A 17,924-nucleotide genomic window follows, 5' to 3' on the forward strand; every position below is an offset into this window, starting at 1 on the left:
TATATATATATATATATATATATATATATGTACAGATATATATATTATATTATATATTAGATAATATATATATTAGATAAATAGCTCCTTTCAGAATCACACATTTTAAACATGCACATACTAAATGTGTGTTTATGTAAGTGTCCTTTATATATAGTACATATATACTATAAACATGTTTATTTTTTTTATATACATATATTCACATGCATACACACATACATACATACATACAAATTCAGGGGTCTTGCTTTTAGAACCTAGGAATTTTGTATAAAAAAGAACAATAAGAACTAAGGGATATATTTCAGTTCTTTTCACCACCTATTGGAAAAGTCAAAGATTTAAAAAAAAATTTTTTTTTAATGACAAATAGGAGGAGGGGTAGGATCAGAATTAGATAGATGGATTTGGAGGGAAGAGAGCCAAATAGATATTTGGGAAAAGGGAACAAAATGGTTAAAGTGGCAAAAAAGAAAGGAAGGAGACAACCAGACTATAAGAAGAAGAAAAGTGGTAAGAAAGATTCAGAAGATTCTTAGTAAAAAATGACTAGAAACAGGCCATTCTCTATTGTGTATGTTAACACTACTTATTTGAAATTCTTATTAAATGATTTACTACTCTTTGGAGGTCATCAGCTTATCTACATTCCATGCCATGAAGTAAAATGTGTTGTACACAAATTACACAGTAAATACAAGCTGAAATACAAGACTTCACTCTAACAACATGCTTGTGCCTGGAATGGAGACATTTCAAGAATTTCAGTCAACTTTTTATCTGTGACTTTGGACAAGTCACTTTAAGAGCTCTTTCCTTCTCTGAGGGTTCAACTAGATTATCTTGAATATCCTTTTCAGGTCCAAAGTTTTGATGCTCTCATTCCTACTTTTCCATCAACTAGTCATGGCTTCCACATCAAATACGGTGGAAATATATGTTAGCAACACTTTGTCTAGTTTTCAAAAGCAGATTGTCTTGATTTCCTGTCTCTACGGTAACATGCAGTCCCACATTAGCCTCAAAATAACATCCATCTCTTCCCCGTACCACACCCACCCGCCCTTTTAGCTGGCTTAGGGCATGTTATTGGCTGCCAGGAATAAGCTTTTTTGGTGACACATGATTGCATAGACTATATAATCGTTAGGTTTTCTGAGGCTTTTTTCTCTGTAAAATTCCATGTGTTAGTTTGGTAACAAATTACAGTGCCTAATTGGCATGCGTGCTGTTCCAATATCCACAGGATTCATATTTTGATCTAAAAACCTGTAGGATTCATTTTTCAGAAGATTGATTATTCAAGTGGAGAAAACTAAATATAATCTGAAGTCTAAAAAGTGAGCTTTTGTTGGACTCCACAAATCATTTTTAAATTGTTTAGTAGGTATCCCTAGACAAACTGAGATGTCAGCTAGCATTATACATCTAGTATATATGTAAGCCATAAAGTTACAAAGCCTGATGTGTTTCTCTCCCTGACAAATTGATTTCCATTTCTTTTCACTTACTTTTCTTTCATTTTTAAGGAAATGATTTGTTACTCTGAAATAATGTAAAATTACAATCCTTTTTCCAATGGTGACAATAAATGAGTGTGAGGAAACATTTTGAGCTTACCTGCTGAATGAATCTCCTGGTGTCCTAGGTGTTCATTCCTGTCCTGGGGAGGTGAGAAAGAACTTGCAGTAGTTATCATAGAGAAAAACCTTCCAGAAAATGCAGAATTTAATCTAAGAGAAATTCTTGGGTTGGCCTTAGAAAGATAAAGAGAATATGCAAGTAGAATGCCCTTAGAAAATAACAAATTCTGTATATCCTGTATATATCTTTTTCTTATTATTATTTTAAACCCCTATCTCATGTCTTAGAATTGATACTAGATATTGATTCCAAGGACTAGGCACCTATGGTTAAAGTGACTTTCCCAGGGTCACACAGCTATGAAGTGTCTAAGGTCAGATTTGAGCCCAGGTCCTCTCAGCTCCATACCTTGTGCTCTATCCATTGTGGTCCTTAATGTCTGTGTTTTATCATTGAACATGAAATTTTGTGAGATCTTGGCTGGATGCGATGTGCTTTGCTGTAGTAAGCTAAACTTGGTTTATAGCAAAGAAACTATTGACTGACTTCTTAAGATTTTCCCTTTCATGCATTTTAGAATATTAACTCAAATCAGTTCAGTAATACTAATCCAGTCACATGGCTACAAGAAGTTTCCTTGTAGCAGTCAATTAGATCTAATTAAATTTCTTTTGCACAGAATCCAACAAATAGCCCAAGTAACAAGAATTTCTATAGTCTTTACTTTTTGAGCTGGACAGGTGACATATAAGTAAACTAGTCTCAAGAATATGATCAAACAGTGACACATGTAAAACTCAGTGGAATTGTTCGTTGGCTGTGGGAGGAGAGAAGGGAAAGAACATGAATCATGTAACGATGGAAAAATATTCTAAATTAATTAAAAATTTTCAGATCACACACAAAAAAAAGAATATGATCAAAAAAGCAGTCCTTAGATTAGCTTGAACAGGGGGTGAATGGTTTCTCCCCAGGTCCTCCAAAGTAATATAAAATAAGAAAGCCAAGACTAGGTCCCAGATCCTCTGGGGAGGAAGGGCAGCACAGTGATGAGCATGCAGTAAAAGTGCAACTTCTTATAAATACACAAATCATTTTCAGAAAATTTTACTTTCTAAGATAAAAAGCATTTCTTTGTGACTCCATGTATTGTTCTGAATTCACACAGCTTCTTTCCCCAAGTCACCCAAATGCCTTATCCTCCCTGGATGTTAATTGGTGGCTCTTTCACAGTAATGACCCTGAAGCACTACACAATAATGAAGTGACTCCCAAAGAACAAATCCAAAATCTAATTTCATGCTAATAAATAACTCAAGTTTTTAGTAACTCGTTTAACAAAAATATACCATTCTGTCCTCATGTTAACACATTAAAGAATATCTTATTGCATTAAAAACTTAAATTTTGTTCACTAAGAAAAATGTGATAATGATGATTTATTTTGTCATAGATGATTTGGCCTTAGATGGTCTCATTCATGTACTTAAATTTATTCTTACTTCCATCTTGAAACATAATAAGCCATATCCCTGTCTTCTCTCCCTTCCCTCCCCCCTTGTAATAGTCATGTAAATATGCCCTGATCTCTTTAGGAGGAGGAAGCAGAAGTGGACGGGATTCAGTATAAAACACTAAGAACCTTTCACCATGGACAGAGAGTTGATGCTATTGCTTGGAGCCCAGAGACCAGGCTTGATACTTTGCCTCCAATAATCAGGTAAAGTGGGATGAATTAGATGTAAGAATTATTGGTGTTCCTGGTTAGGATAAGTGACCTCTAGGCCTTTGAGTGACTCTAACAGTAGAGACCAGTCTTTGAATCCTTTATATCACTTTGGATAAGTCACACACCCTTTCTGAGCCTTAGTATCCTCATCTGTAAAGTAGGGTTTTCATTGGCATCACCTGGGGAAAATGTTTTGTCCCAGCATGATCTAAATTGATGTCATGCATTACTTATGATATTGATGACCTCTTAAAATACCTCTCTGAGCAGCATGGCAAAAAATACATATCTAGGATCTATTCAGCACCTTCCTAACTGATATTTAACCTTAGTTTGTCCTCAAAAGCTCATACCCCTCATCAGTCTCCACTTTTTGCTGTGCTTCTTGTCAGAAGGGCCTCTGTTCAGTGTCATAGGATCAAAGACCCAGAATTGGAAGGACTTTGGGAGCCATGATGGGCCGCATTCTCTTCATGAGGACCTGGGGCCCAGAATAGATTTGACATGCCCAGAGTTGCTCAGCTAGTAAGAAAGCACTAAGATTTCCATCCATTCTCCACTGTTCTACCTCATGTTGATGTCAGCTTATTACTTGGCCATTGTCACAGTTTTGTTTCAGCCACAAATCTACTTAAGCTAATCAGTCTAATTAAGAGACAGCCTGAAGAGACGGCTTCCTAGCCCTTTCCCATGCTCTCTCCTTGGTCAATAGGGACTGTTTCATTTGTATTTCTAAATGCCCAGTCCTTAACACAGTATAGATGTTTATTAAATTGTGGTTGATTGGCTAATTAAATTTCCCAACAATCCTGTGAAAGACCTAATTAGTTATTATTGTGCCCATTTTACAGATTAGAAAATTGAAACTCAGAGAAGTTAAGATGTAGTGACATTGTAAGTCCCAGGATGCTAATACATGTCTTCTGACTGTTACATAGACTTCCTAAAGATTAAGTTTTCTATAACAATTTCCTCTTCATTTTATTTTTGTTTAAAAAAGAAAAAAACAAACAACTCCCCATTTTTCCCCTTTTTGTTTATTGGCTTCAGTTGGAACTCAGTTGAATTATGATTTAATAGGCTACTTTTCAGCCTGTTGATCCTAACAACAGTTTCTTTACAAATTGTCTTATTGGTAGAAAAAGCCTTTTTTCTGAAAAAGCCTATATATATCACTTACAATAAATATGTTTGAATGAGTTGTTAAAAAGAATTAAATCTGTTTCTTTATAGTTCACTTTAAGACTGGAGGATATTATGAATGCTTTCTTAGATTTGAGAAGTTTCTCTCAGGGTGGAAATCATAGAGTGGATTGCCCAGACTAAAGATGGAGGGAGGAAGCAAAGAGGCTACTTTTCCCTCAGCAAGTACCTAATTTCTTTTCTGCCTGCTCCTCTACTTTTCATTCCTCCCCATTTCCATAGTCTCTCATCCTGCCAGTGAACTTGCTTAGGTAACCATGAGCTAAATTGATAAGGCTTGATTCTGTTTTTCTTTTTAACCTAGATCAAATGAGTTTTTTTTCTTTTAAGTATTGCTTTTGTTGATTTATCACACTTTAGTAAAAAAATAAGCCACTAATATCCAACTACTGTTTATCATCCTAGTAGATAGGAGAGCAATCATTTCTCAGTCACTAAACATGGATTTGGTTGTTAGGTTTTTTTACTGTTACAGTTATCAGGTTGTTTTGTGTATTGGAAAAGAAATATGTTTTGTGTACCTTCATGAGTAGCCTCACAATGTCATAGGCCCAATCATTGCTAGTCTGGAAGTAAGAAGACCTGGTTTTATATCCTGCTTATTATTATAGATTAGATGACCCTGGTTTTATTATATTTATTATAGATTAGAAGACCTGGTTTTATATCCTGCTTATTATTATAGATTAGATGACCCTGGCCAAGTCATTTGACCTCTATCTGCTTCTGGCAGCTCTCTAGAGCTTAACTTGTTTTTTATGAACATAATGATCATTAACAAGCACAAACATTGCAATAAACCAGAAGAAGGAAAAAAGAAGACTGTATTTGATCTTGTTTAATTTGGGAGGGTAGGGTAGTAGGAATTTAAGTATGTATTCAATTTAGCAGGGTAACAGCAGAATTAATCCTGTTTTAGTCCTTCTAAACTTTTTCCCCCATGTGGAGACCTACCACTACTTAGAAAAGAAATAAAATCTCAAAATTCATCTAGAAGATCAAAAGGTCGAGAATATCAAGGGTGCTATTGAAAAAAATGTGAAGATTGGTGGACTGACTAGCAGTATCAGATCTAAAACTGTGATCATCAAAAATAAAAGCAGTGATCATCAAAACAAGTCTGGACCTAGCTAAGAAATAGAATGGTGGATCATTGGAATACACAAGAATAGAATAGATTAGATAAACAATATCCAGCAGAAATATCAAGCAGTGCTTGATAAATCCAAAGACCCCAGCTTTTGGAATAAAAACTCACTGTTTAACAAAAACTGCTGGGAAAATGGGAAAGAGTTATGGCAGAAACTAAGCATAAACCAATATCTCACCCTATACCAAGATATGGTCAAAATGGGCATAAGATTGAGATATAAAGAGTGATACCATAACTAAATTAGGGGAACAAAGAATAGTTTACCTGGAAGATCTTTGGAGGAGGGAAGAATTTATGACCAAACAAGAGATACAGAGTATTATAATATTTAAGTAAATAATTTTGATTATATTAAAAAGCTTTTGCAGGGGGCAGCTGGGTAGCTCAGTGGAGTGAGAATCAGGCCTAGAGACAGGAGGTCCTAGGTTCAAACCTGGCCTCAGCCACTTCCCAGCTGTGTGACCCTGGGCAAGTCACTTGACCTCCATTGCCCACCCTTACCACTCTTCCACCTATAAGACAATACACCAAAATTAAGGGTTAAAAAAAAAAAAAAAGCTTTTGTGCAAACAAAACTAATATAACCAATATTGGAAGGGAGGAAAACTGGGGGAAATTTTTTTATAACAAATGTCTCTGATAGAAGTCTGTTTCTCAAATCTATAGAGAACTAAGACAAATTTATAAGAATACAAGTCATTCTCAAATTGACAAAAAATCAAAGGCTATGAACAAGCAGTTTTCAGATGAAGAAATCAAAACTACCAATAATCATATTTAAAAATGTTCTAAATCATTTTTAACTAGAAAATTGCAAATTAAAAAACTCTGAGGTTCACATCTAGCAGATTGGCCAGTATGACAGTAAAGGAAAGTGATAAATGTTGGAAGGTATGTGGCAAAATTGAGACACTAATGCACTGCTGGTGGAGTTGTGAATTAATACAACTGTTCTAGAAGGCAATTTGAAACTATGCCCAAAGGGCTATAAAACTGTACATACTCTTTGATCCTGTAATACTACTACTGGGTCTGTATCCCAAAAAGATCATTAAAAAAGGTGGGGAAAACCTACTTGTACAAGAGTGTTTATAGCTGCTCTTTTTATGGTGGCAAAGAATTGGAAATTGAGGGGATGTCCATCAGTTGGGGGACTCGTTGAACAAGTTGTGGTCTATGATGGTAATGGGATACTATTGTGCTATAAGGAATGATAAGCAGGATGATTTCAGAAAAAGCTGAAAAATCTGTAGGAACTGATGCTAAGCAAAATAAGCAGAAGCAGGACACTGTTAGCAGTAACAGCAATATTGTGCAATGATCAACTGTGAAAACTTAGCTACTCTCAGCAATGTAATGATCTGGAACAATTCTGAAGTACTTATGAATGACAGGGAATGTTATCCACTTGCAGAGCAAGAAATGTTGGAGTTGGATGGATGTGAATCAAAGCATACTATCTTTCACATCAGTATATTTAAGGTTTTATTTTGGGGTTTTGATTTTCTATGAGTGTTCTTTCAACAGTGACCAATATAAAGGTGTGTTTTGCATGATAAAAAAAATTTTTAATTAAAAATAAAATAAAATATCTATTATTTTTGAGTTCTGAAAAGTTTTAAGGTATTCTTTGTAAGGAGGAAAATTAGATTATATGCATTGAGTCTTCCTGACTGATGATCATATTTTTATGTTACATTTTATCATTGTTTAACCCACATACACACATATTTAGCTTCTACTAAACTTATAAATTATCTTCCCATCTAAATTTTAATTTCTTTAGAAATACAGATTACATATAGACTATATCTTGTATTTTTTATCTTTCACATCCATTAGCACAGTGTTTTGTATTCAGTTTTTTTTTTTAATGCTGCAAGAACTTGTCCCTTTTTTATTTAGAATATTTTCCCATGGTTACATATTTCATGGTTTTTCCCACCCTCTCTCCTTCCCCCATCCTGGACAAGCAATTCCTCTGGGTTATACATGTAGCATTGTTCAAAGCCTATTTCCATATTATTCATATATGCAGTAGAGTAATCTTTTAACATAAAAACCCTAATCATATCCATATTGAGCTACATGATTGATCATATATTTTTCTTCTGTGTTTCTGTTCCCACAGTGCTTTCTCTAGATGTGGATAACATTCTTTAGTTCTTTTCTCTAGATGTGGATAACATTCTTTCTCATAAGTTCCTCTAGATTATCATAATAGAGGTCTATTACATTCGATTGTGCCATAATGTATCAGTCTCTGTGTATAAGTTTCTCCTGGTTCTGCTCCTTTTTACTCTGCATTAATTCCTGGAGGTCTTTCCAGTTCACATGGAATTCCTCCAGTTCTTTATTCTTTTCAACACAATAGTATTCCATCACCATCAGATACCACAGTTTGTTCAGTCATTCCCCAATCAATGGACACCCCCTCATTTTCCAATTTTTTGCTACCACAAAGAGCGCAGCTATAAATATTTTTGTACAAGTCTTTTTCCTTATTATCTCTTTGGGATACAAATCCAACAGTGGTATGGCTGGGTCAAAGGGTAGGCATTCTTTTAAAGCTCTTTGTGCATAATTCCAAATTGCCCTCCAGAATGCTTGCACCAATATACAACTCCACCAACAGTGTATTAGTGTCCTAATTTTGCCACATCCCCTCCAACGTTTATCACTTTCTTTTGCTGCCATATTGGTCAATCTACCTAGGTGTAAGATGGTACCTCAGAGTTGTTTTGATTTGCATTTCTCTAATCAGGAGGGATTTAGAACACTATTTCATGTGCTTATTGAGAGTTTTGATTTCCTCATATGAAAACTGGCTATTCATGTCCCTTGACCTTTTGTTGATTGGGGAATGGCTTGATTCTTTGTAAATTCAACTTAGTTCCTTATATATTAGGGAAATTAAACCTTTGTCAGAGAGCATATCCAGTTTTTTTAATGAGTGGAAAATAAATTATGTGTAAATTCATCAATAATATCTGCTCTTTTTATTTTTAAATTTCATTTCTATTGACCAGTTTTTTTGTTGTTTTTTGTTTGTTGTTGTTTTTTTAGATTTTGTACTGCGGCTGCCGATAAGAAGTTGAGACTATTTACTTCAGATCTTCAGGATAAAAATGAATATAAGGTACATAGTAATAGATGTAATAATATATAGACCTACATACCTTTACAAATTATTTGTCTGTTTGCTTTTAAATTTCCGTTTCTACAGTATATTGAACAATAGAGCACTTACTGCTTAAAACATTGTAAAATGTATGCTGCTCTGCTTCCCCCCAAATGGGATAAATAATAATAATACTTGTATTATCTGCTTTCCTGTGTTGCTCGAGGGAAATGCTTTACCAACTATAAAATGCTCCCTACCTCAGCAGTTTTGTTGTTGTTATACAAGAATTAAATCTTAATGGTTGGCTAAAATACATGAAAATTATAAATAATATGGCAGTCACTAATTCAAAGTATTAATAGCTTTTATTTACAAAAGAGGTGGAAAGAGTGAAAGCAGAAATACAAAAGGGTAGAGAAGACATTAACCTATCTAATTAAATATTGCTCTGGTGCTTGACTTAGCCAGGACTTGTTGACCTTTAACAGGAATTAAACTCTCCAGAAGACAGGAAGGGAAAGCCAGCTATCCACTCACTCAAGTTCCCTCCAAGAGGCAGGTCAAGACAATGACTCAAGCTGAAGGTGATTCTTGAGGCCAACTTTCTTCCTTGAGCCGACCTTCTTGAAGCTGACTTCCCTTTTGAAGTCCAACTCCTTCTTGAAGCCCACTTCCTTTGGGGAGTTGACTTTTTTAGCCCCAGAAATTCAGGACCTTTTATAGTGGCTTCTTGCCTTCCAAATTGTCTAGCACTGCCCAGGGGACAGTGTTTGTGGGAACCACTTCTCACCTTCTGGAAGGGTGAATATTCATCAAAAGAGTTTACAGATTCCTGACTGATTGAATTTCTAAGGTGTGAATTCCCTAAGTGGCTTTCGAGCTTCTCCACCTAGTTCAAACTTGTGTTGATTCAATCAAAAGGTGGACAAAGGAGAATTAATCCTGTCTTCACAATCTAGTGATGTACTTAAGTTAGTGTTAACTAAAGTGTTAGCTCCAACTAGTCAAAGAGAATAAAGGATTCCCTTTCACAAGTGTAAACTCAAAAGAGAACAAAGAATTCCCTTTTATAGTTAGTAGAAAGCAGAAGCATCCAAAGTAATTTCTTTAACAGGTCCTTCTGACCTGTGTTCTAAGTGGAGATTATTCTTTGGTAAAATGGCTGTATCTGGATTGACTCCAGTGGGGAGGAAGTGGACAAGCCCATCCTCCTCAGTATAGTGCTCTTATTCATCATCTCCCCATATCCCCCTTTTCTATAGCCCTAAGAAATCAAGAGCAGCTTGAAATAGGACAATTAGTCGTAAAGGGGGCATAATCAGTGCCATGATTGACCTTTAGGATGATGGGTTTTTAAGGTAGGCATATGATTATAAGCCCTCAGACAGGTTTAATACTTAGCTGATTGAGCTTCCTCCTTTCCAGTTCATTTCTGCCTCAGTAGTAATGGTGTCATTGAGGAAATGGGAAAGGGAGAAAAGATTCAAATGGAGGATTTTATTAGGGAGCAGAACATCAGGGAGCAAAACAGTAAAGTCTGAAATTGGAAAAAATAAGAATGACCTGTATGATAGCCAGAAAATTTACCCCAGAAAGCATTTCTCTAAGAGCACAATTTTGTTGCCTGTTTTATTTCCTTCAGAAAGTCACAGGAAGTTAGGCAGTAGAAGAATAAAGCATCTCCATTTTAGTAGGTGCTACACATTTGAAAAGAAAGATCCAGTTATTAGCAGTGTTTGGAGCTGTCAACATCTTTCCAAAATGAGCTGTACAGAAAAGAGTGTGTGTGATATTTTAAAATATCATATAGCTGAAGTATTTATAGGAAACAGTCGCACAGTAAAAGTTTTTGAAGCAAGGAAATGAAAATACAAGTGGAATTTTTTTCTGTTAAGTTTTTGTTATTTTTATTCCTCATTACAGATTTTAGCTGGTCATTCAGATTATATAAATGATTTGGTATTTGCCCCCAAAGAAGGTCAAGAAATTGCGAGCGTGAGTGATGATCATACATGCAGGTATGTTGCAGATCTACTGTGAAACTATTTTGAAAATCAAGAGGAAAGATGGTATAATGGTTAGAAGCCTAGTCTTAGAGTCAGAATGACTGATTGGGTGACCCTGGCAGGCTACTGAGCATCTCAGGGCTTCCTAACCAACTTGCTTGAATTGAATTGTAAGTTGCATGATAATAAACCAGAGGTTTCCTCATTAAGGACTCCCTCTAGAAAGAAATTACTATTCCTGACCCCACTCTTACACACACACACACACACACACACACACACACACACACACACACACACACACACACACACAAATAAACGAATGAATGAATGGAATATCATTGAAAACTCTAGGCAACAAAAAAATACACAGTTTAGAATACTGAACATTCCATTTAAATGAGTAGGTATGTATTTTGTACAAGGTTACATACTGATGGGGTAGCTCTAAAATGTTAATAGTTCCAAAATAGAACAATAAGAAGTAGAAGGAAGATGTAGAGGGGCAAAGGAAGAGGGAGAGAGGTAAGTAAGGTGAAGTCAGAAAGACTAAGTCATAAAAGAGGACTAATTTCTTTAATTCCTGCTTTACACAGTTTTATTGTTGAATATTATTTAGTGACAAGATAAAGATTTATTGAATTAAATGTCAAATGCTTATTAAATGTGCACTTAAAATGTGAAATTAGCATTAAAGTTTCTTTTTTTAGTTTAATATTTTTCTACTTTCTCCAAATAATTTATTTTCTAAGACCATCAGTGACTTTTCTAGTTGCAGAAATGAGATTATTACTTGTTATGCATCAGATATTGGCATTTTCATTTCAAGAGACTCAAGAAATTTAATGTCATTAAAATTTCTTTCTGCCTTTATATTTTTATCATGTTTTTCAATATCAAATGTTTATGAACTGTCCGTTAAGAAGGTGTTGTTTTCCTTAGGAAAGACAGAAGGTCAAGTTAGACGAAATGTTACCAAGTCCTAAAAAACAAATTTGAAAGCAGTATGGTAAGGGGAAGAAGAATGGATTCAGGGTCCTAAGATCTGGCTTCAGGTTAGACCTCTACATTTAGGTGCTAAATGGCCTCAGGAAAGACACTGAACTACTGTGCCTGGATCTTCATCTGTCAGTTGGGCTTAATCAGACTTGTACTGGCCACTGTTAATTGAAATTTGGGAAATGCCATTTAAAAGTATATATACTGTGTGACCCTGGGCAAGTCACTTGACCCCCGTTGCCTAGCCCTTACCACTCTTCCACCTATAAGTCAATACACAGAAGTTAAGGGTTTAAAATAAAAAAATTAAAAAAGTATATGTATATATATATATATATATATATTTTTTTTTTTCCTATGGACACGTGGGAACTATCAAACTACATTTCCCGTGGTCCAACAAGTTTCTGGTTCCGGTTCTTCTTTGGGCGCGGGAATGCCTGCGTCACCACGTAGAGAACAGTTTAAATGGGAGGAGAATCAAAAGTAAGCCCTTTTTAGCTACTCTGAGCTAGCAGGCACGAAGGTACGAAAGGTAAAATGGAATAGGTTTCTTACAGGCGCATGGTCAATTTATCTCTATCAGCATGGCTTTTATTAAAATACTATTCTCCCTTTTGATCTCGGCCCTCATCATTTTTAATCATAACACCACCTCGAAGGGCTGCAGGGAAGGTGTTTTGAAAGTTATAAAACTTTATGAGCACTCTGAATGCTCCATGTGTCAAAATTAGGCAGTCTCAAAGACAAATACTTAGTTGTCCAGAGGTCAGGCGCAGCAAATTGAAGCCTCTAGACTAGCCCCATAGCTGGCAGGCTTGGGGTAAACAAGCCCTCTCTCTCTCAGGAAAGAAACAGTCTGTGAGCACTGACACAAAGGGAAAGGCTGGGATCCAGTATTGGGAGATCACGTCCAATGAACTGTGGTGGTTTGATTTGCCAAAAAGGAGGCTGGGAGCATTCATATGGACTGCTAATGACTATAAAAGCTAAGACTATTAGCAGGAAAGCCCAGATATATTGGCAGAGGCACAGGGGAGTCAAGCCATGGATCAGGGGAGGGGGAGAAAGGAGTAAACAGCGGACTTCACCCTAACATCAGCACCTAGAAGTGTAGATGAAACCCAGGAAGCAGAAGACAGGGCTGTACTGGGGAGTGGTGAGTAGGCAGGGGAACAATATAAATTTAGTGTGATAGTACCAATATGCCCATACCAAGGACACACCAAGCTGGGGGGGTTGGGGGTGAGGGAAGTTCTACTGTCCTAAGTAGCAGAGGTGGAGAGGGCCACATTTCATGGATGAGCCAGACCCTGCTCCATCCAACCCCAGGTGGCCGTCATGCTGTTCTTTAAATGTATCCATCACAGAGCTAGTTAGAACGTATATTAAGGAGACCTTCTGCACTATAATTCCATAATGGATGAATGAAAAAAAAACAGTAGAGTATTATAGAAGTTTAGCATTGATGGTTACCTTAGACCAGTGATGAGCAACCTTTTGAGCTTAGTGTGTCAAAATTCACCAAAAAATTGAGCATAACTCGGGCGGTGTGTCACTTAGAGAAAAAAACCATAATCTCACAATATTTATAGTTCAAATAACAATAACAGAAGCGTATAATTGTAATACATAACTATTTAATAAACCAAAAATAGGTAAATTAATATAAGTAGAACTGTCATCTATAGTGCACAGAGGGTCTACACTACACTACAACAAATATTTCATCCTCGGCATGCAGCCCCATACTTCTCTGTAGACAGCCGCATGTGGCCACGTGTCACCTAAAATGGCTGCGTGTGTCAGTGCTTACATACATGGCGTAGGTTTGCCATCACCGCTTCAGACTTATAGTCCAAATCAGAACCACAGTCTATAGCAGCCTGCATAATAGGTTGTCATCCTAGTCTGTGCTTGTGAGGGTGAGCTCAGTCTACTCTGTTAGAAGCCCTTCCAGTTGAGGACTATGCATAAGAAAATACTTCCTAAAAAAATCTGCACCCTGGAACTTCCATGCATTTGTTCTGCTTTCTTTGACGCAGCAGAGTGTGTAGTTGCCGTTCTATAGGAGCACTCCAGGTATTTGAAAAGAGCTCTCAACCTATCCCTTCTCCACCCCTCTCCAGATCTAAAGTTTTCTAGGCTTATATCTATGATTCTCTAAACCAATTCCTATGTAACTGAGTTTTGATTCTCAACACCTGAAGCATCCTCCTCTTCCCATATCACTTGTTGGTACCCCTTCTAAAATGTGGTTCCCAGAACTAAATAGAATATCCCATATGTGGACTGACAGAACAGAATACATTAGGACCACCTCTCTTTGTTGTAGAAACCATGCTTTAATTTTGGCCTTGAATTGGTAACATGAGCTTTTCTGTCCATACCATATCAAACTGCTAAATCCTGCTCAACTTGTCAGTTCTCTAGATGTGCCTCAAGAACCCTACCCTGCTGATTTTTTTTTTTTAGCCCAGCTGTAGGAGTTTACATTTATACCTATTACATTTCATCTTATCTTCTTCAGTCCTCTGTTCTAGGTTAATGAGATCTTTTGAGCTGTTAATTCTGTCATATCAACATATTAACAATGACTTTCAGTTTTGGCTCCTCTGAAGAAATATCTCTGCTTTCATCCATGTCACTGATAGAAATGTTGGAACATAACATCCTAATGCAATCCGCTAGTGGGCTACATCTTGTGATCAAAGGGCAGTACTCAACCATTTCCAAACTAATCATTTCATTCTCTCATATTTCCTATAAGGACCTAAGAGCCCTTGTTATATGAAATCCAAATATACTATGTCTCCAACATTCTATCTCTGGTAGTTTAGTCATAAAACAAAATTGGTTTAGTCTAATATGATTCTTTTTTTGACATAACATGACTGTTTTTGACATAGCATGAATAAATCATATGCTTTGTCCTTTTAAAAAAATATTCCTGCTTGAACACATGGGTTGAGGTGGACATGATTGGGGATGTAGACTCGAAACTACCACACCAATGCAACTATCAACAATTTAGAAATGGGTCTTGATCAGTGACACATGTTAAAACCAGTGGAAATGCACATCGGCTAATGTGGGGGGATGTTGGGGGGTGAAGGGGAAAGTAAGAGCATGAGTCATGTAACCATGTTAACTTTTCTAAAAAATAAATATTATTAAATGTTAAAAAAATATTCCTTTTCTTTTTTAAAAATGTAATTAATTTGGAATATTTTTCCATGGTTATATGATTCATGTTCTTTCCCTCCTCCCTTCCCTACCATTCCACTGGGTGATACATGTATCATTGTTCAAAACCTATATCCTTATTATTAATATTTGCTGGAGAGTGATCAATTAAAGTCAACATCCCCAATCATATACCCATCGAACCATGTGATCAATCATACGTTTTTCTTCTGCATTTGTACTCCCATGGTTCTTTCTCATAAGTCCCTCAGAATTGTCCTGAGTCATTGCATTGCTGTTAGTAGAGAAGTCCATTACATTTGATTGCACCACAGTGTATCTGTCTCTGTGTATAAGGTTCTCCTAGTTCTGCTCCTTTCTCTCTGTGTCACTTCCTGGAGTTTGTTCCAGTTCACATGGAATTCCTCCAGTTCATCATTCCTTTCAGCACAATAGTATTCCATCACCATCAGATACCACAATTTGTTCAGCCATTCCCCAATCAATGGACATACCCATATTCTCCAATTTTTTGCCACCACAAAGAGCACAACTATAAATAAAAATATTCCTTTTCAATTAATAAATATTTTCTTCTCTCCACTTTTTAAAAAAGGGCAAACAAAACCCTTGTACAGTGTGCATAGATGAGTAAAACAAGTTCTTACATTAACCATGTCCAAAACCTGTATGACTTGTTTCCCTCCTGAATACAATAGAAATCAGAGGCGGGAAGCCTCTAGAATTATAATTGGTCAATGCATTGGTCAGAATTCTTGAGCAACATGGCTTAATCTCAGTGAATGGTGGTTCACTGTAATCTGTAGATGTATTTAACCAGTAGAACAAAGCTCATTATGTTGTAGTTCTTTAATTACCAGGTCCTCTCTAGTGAACAAATCTAGTGCTCAATATACATTACAGATAACAGGAATAGAAATATTTAATTTATTGGGAAAAGATAGGGCTAATCCATAGTTTATTGAAATATGTAAACAATTTATAATCAAAGGTAATTTCTAGAGCTGCATATATTTTTCTTGTATGCAAGGAATAAGAGACATTATCAAATGCAGATGTGACAAGAAATCATCACTAGTAAGGTGGTAAGAACAGTGGACAAAACAAGTAGTATACGGATATCCTCAGGGTGCTGAAAAATGAAAATAGGAGGAGAGCTTTCTCTTCCATGAAAAAAAATAATTTTTTATTTAAAAAAAAAGTTTACAGGACGAGATTTTTTATTTAAAAAAAAAGTTTACAGGACGAGATAGCATAAAGCATGAGATAGTGGTTTTGATCTGTGGTGGTGGTGGTGGTGGTGGTGGTGGTGGTGTTTTCCACACCACTGAAGTCACAGATTGCTCTTAGCATCAGAGTATATGTGTTTTCTGATGACTGACAATACCTAGCAATCCATAAACCTATAAAAACAATATTATGATTTCTCAAAGATCCCTTTTCTCAATAAAACAGATGAAATTGGAAGTATGGTATAATACAAACTCTTGATGTCTCTTAAAGTTCTCTTGAAATTATATAAATCAGAAGACCTAATTTAGGTCAGAATCAGATTACAAGCTTAGATCACGAATGATTTACCCAGTTTCCTAATCTGTAAAATCAGGATGATAATCAGTAAACATTTATTAAGTGCCTGCTATGTTAAGTGTTGGGGATACAAGACCTAAAAGACAGTCCTTGCCCTCAAGGAGCTTACAATCTAATAGAGAGACAACCTGCAAACAAATTATACAAAGCAAGCTATATATAGGATGAGCAGAAAACAACAGAGGGAAGAAACTGGAATTAAGAAGATGGGATTTTAGGTTGGGAAGCCAGGGAGGTCACTAGTTGGAACAGAGAAAGAAGAGCCTTCTAGGTATGGAGCATAGCCAAAAAAAATGCCCAGAGCTCAGCAATGACACAGCCAGGATTCAGTATCACTGAATAGAAGAATACATAGAAAGGAGGAATGTGTAAGACAATTGAAAAGGAAGCAGAGAGCAGGTGATGAAGGGTGTTGAACACCAAACAGTATTTTGTATTCGCTCCTGGAGGCAATAGGAAGTGACTTAGTTGTACTTTTAGGAAAATCACTTCAGTGGCTGAATGGAGGATGAACTGGAGTGCGGAAAGACTGGAGACAGGCAGACCTGCCAGCAGCTATTGCAATAGTCCAGCTGTGAGGAGGTGAAGGCCTGCACCAGCGTGGAAGCAGTGTTGTGAGAGGGAAGGGTGGTGGTGCAACCGTGAAATTCATAGTTCACAGCAGCAGATTGGAGATGAGGGGTGAGAGATGGGAGTCCAGAATGACTCCTAGATGATGACCCTGACAGACAATACCACAGGCTACCTTACCTACCAGTTCTTTGTGAAGGTTTTATGAGATCATGTATATGAAGGCACCTGTTAAGCTTCAGGCATCGTAATAATAAGATTGCACAAAACCCCTACTCCACTACCTTATGGCATGGAGATAACCCCAGATTTTACAAGATGTCTGAAATGTAAGCTTCAGTAGGTCCTAGTGGTCTTAAGAACTTAGAGCAGGGGTTGGCAACCTTTTTGGCCATGAGAGCCATAAACGCCACATTTTTTAAAACGTAATTTCATGAGAGCCGTGCAGTGCTCACAGTGCACTCCTGTAACAGCGCCTGAAAAAAATTGACTTTATGGCTCCTGCAGAAAGAGCCATACGTTGCCGACCCCTGACTTAGAGCATAACTGTCCAAAAGACAGTATGGTATATTGGATAGAACACTGGACCTGGATTTGAAATTTGAATCCTACCCAGACCCTTAGTATATGACACTGAACAAGTCATATAATTGCTATTATCCTGTTTCCCGATCTGTAAAATGAAGATAACATTATCTTTATATGGTGAGCAAGAGCACAAAAGAGAGAGAGAGAGAGAGAGAGAGAGAGAGAGAG

The 17,924-nt window shown here is 36.6% G+C and overlaps 1 protein-coding gene across 2 annotated transcripts in view; it reads left to right on the forward strand.

Moving 5' to 3' along the window:
* The window catches only part of NUP37 (nucleoporin 37), a 67,651-nt gene that overhangs the window by 9,478 nt on the left and 40,249 nt on the right, over window positions 1-17,924 (forward strand). For both annotated transcript variants that reach the window (XM_044677345.1, XM_044677346.1), the window contains exons 3-5: window positions 3,183-3,307; window positions 8,739-8,811; window positions 10,720-10,814. In XM_044677345.1, coding sequence (XP_044533280.1) covers window positions 3,183-3,307; window positions 8,739-8,811; window positions 10,720-10,814 — 293 coding nt within the window. The remainder of the gene's footprint in view (window positions 1-3,182; window positions 3,308-8,738; window positions 8,812-10,719; window positions 10,815-17,924) is intronic.

Source organism: Gracilinanus agilis, chromosome 5 (genome assembly GCF_016433145.1).
Source record: "Gracilinanus agilis isolate LMUSP501 chromosome 5, AgileGrace, whole genome shotgun sequence".
Taxonomy (NCBI): Eukaryota; Metazoa; Chordata; class Mammalia; order Didelphimorphia; family Didelphidae; genus Gracilinanus; species Gracilinanus agilis.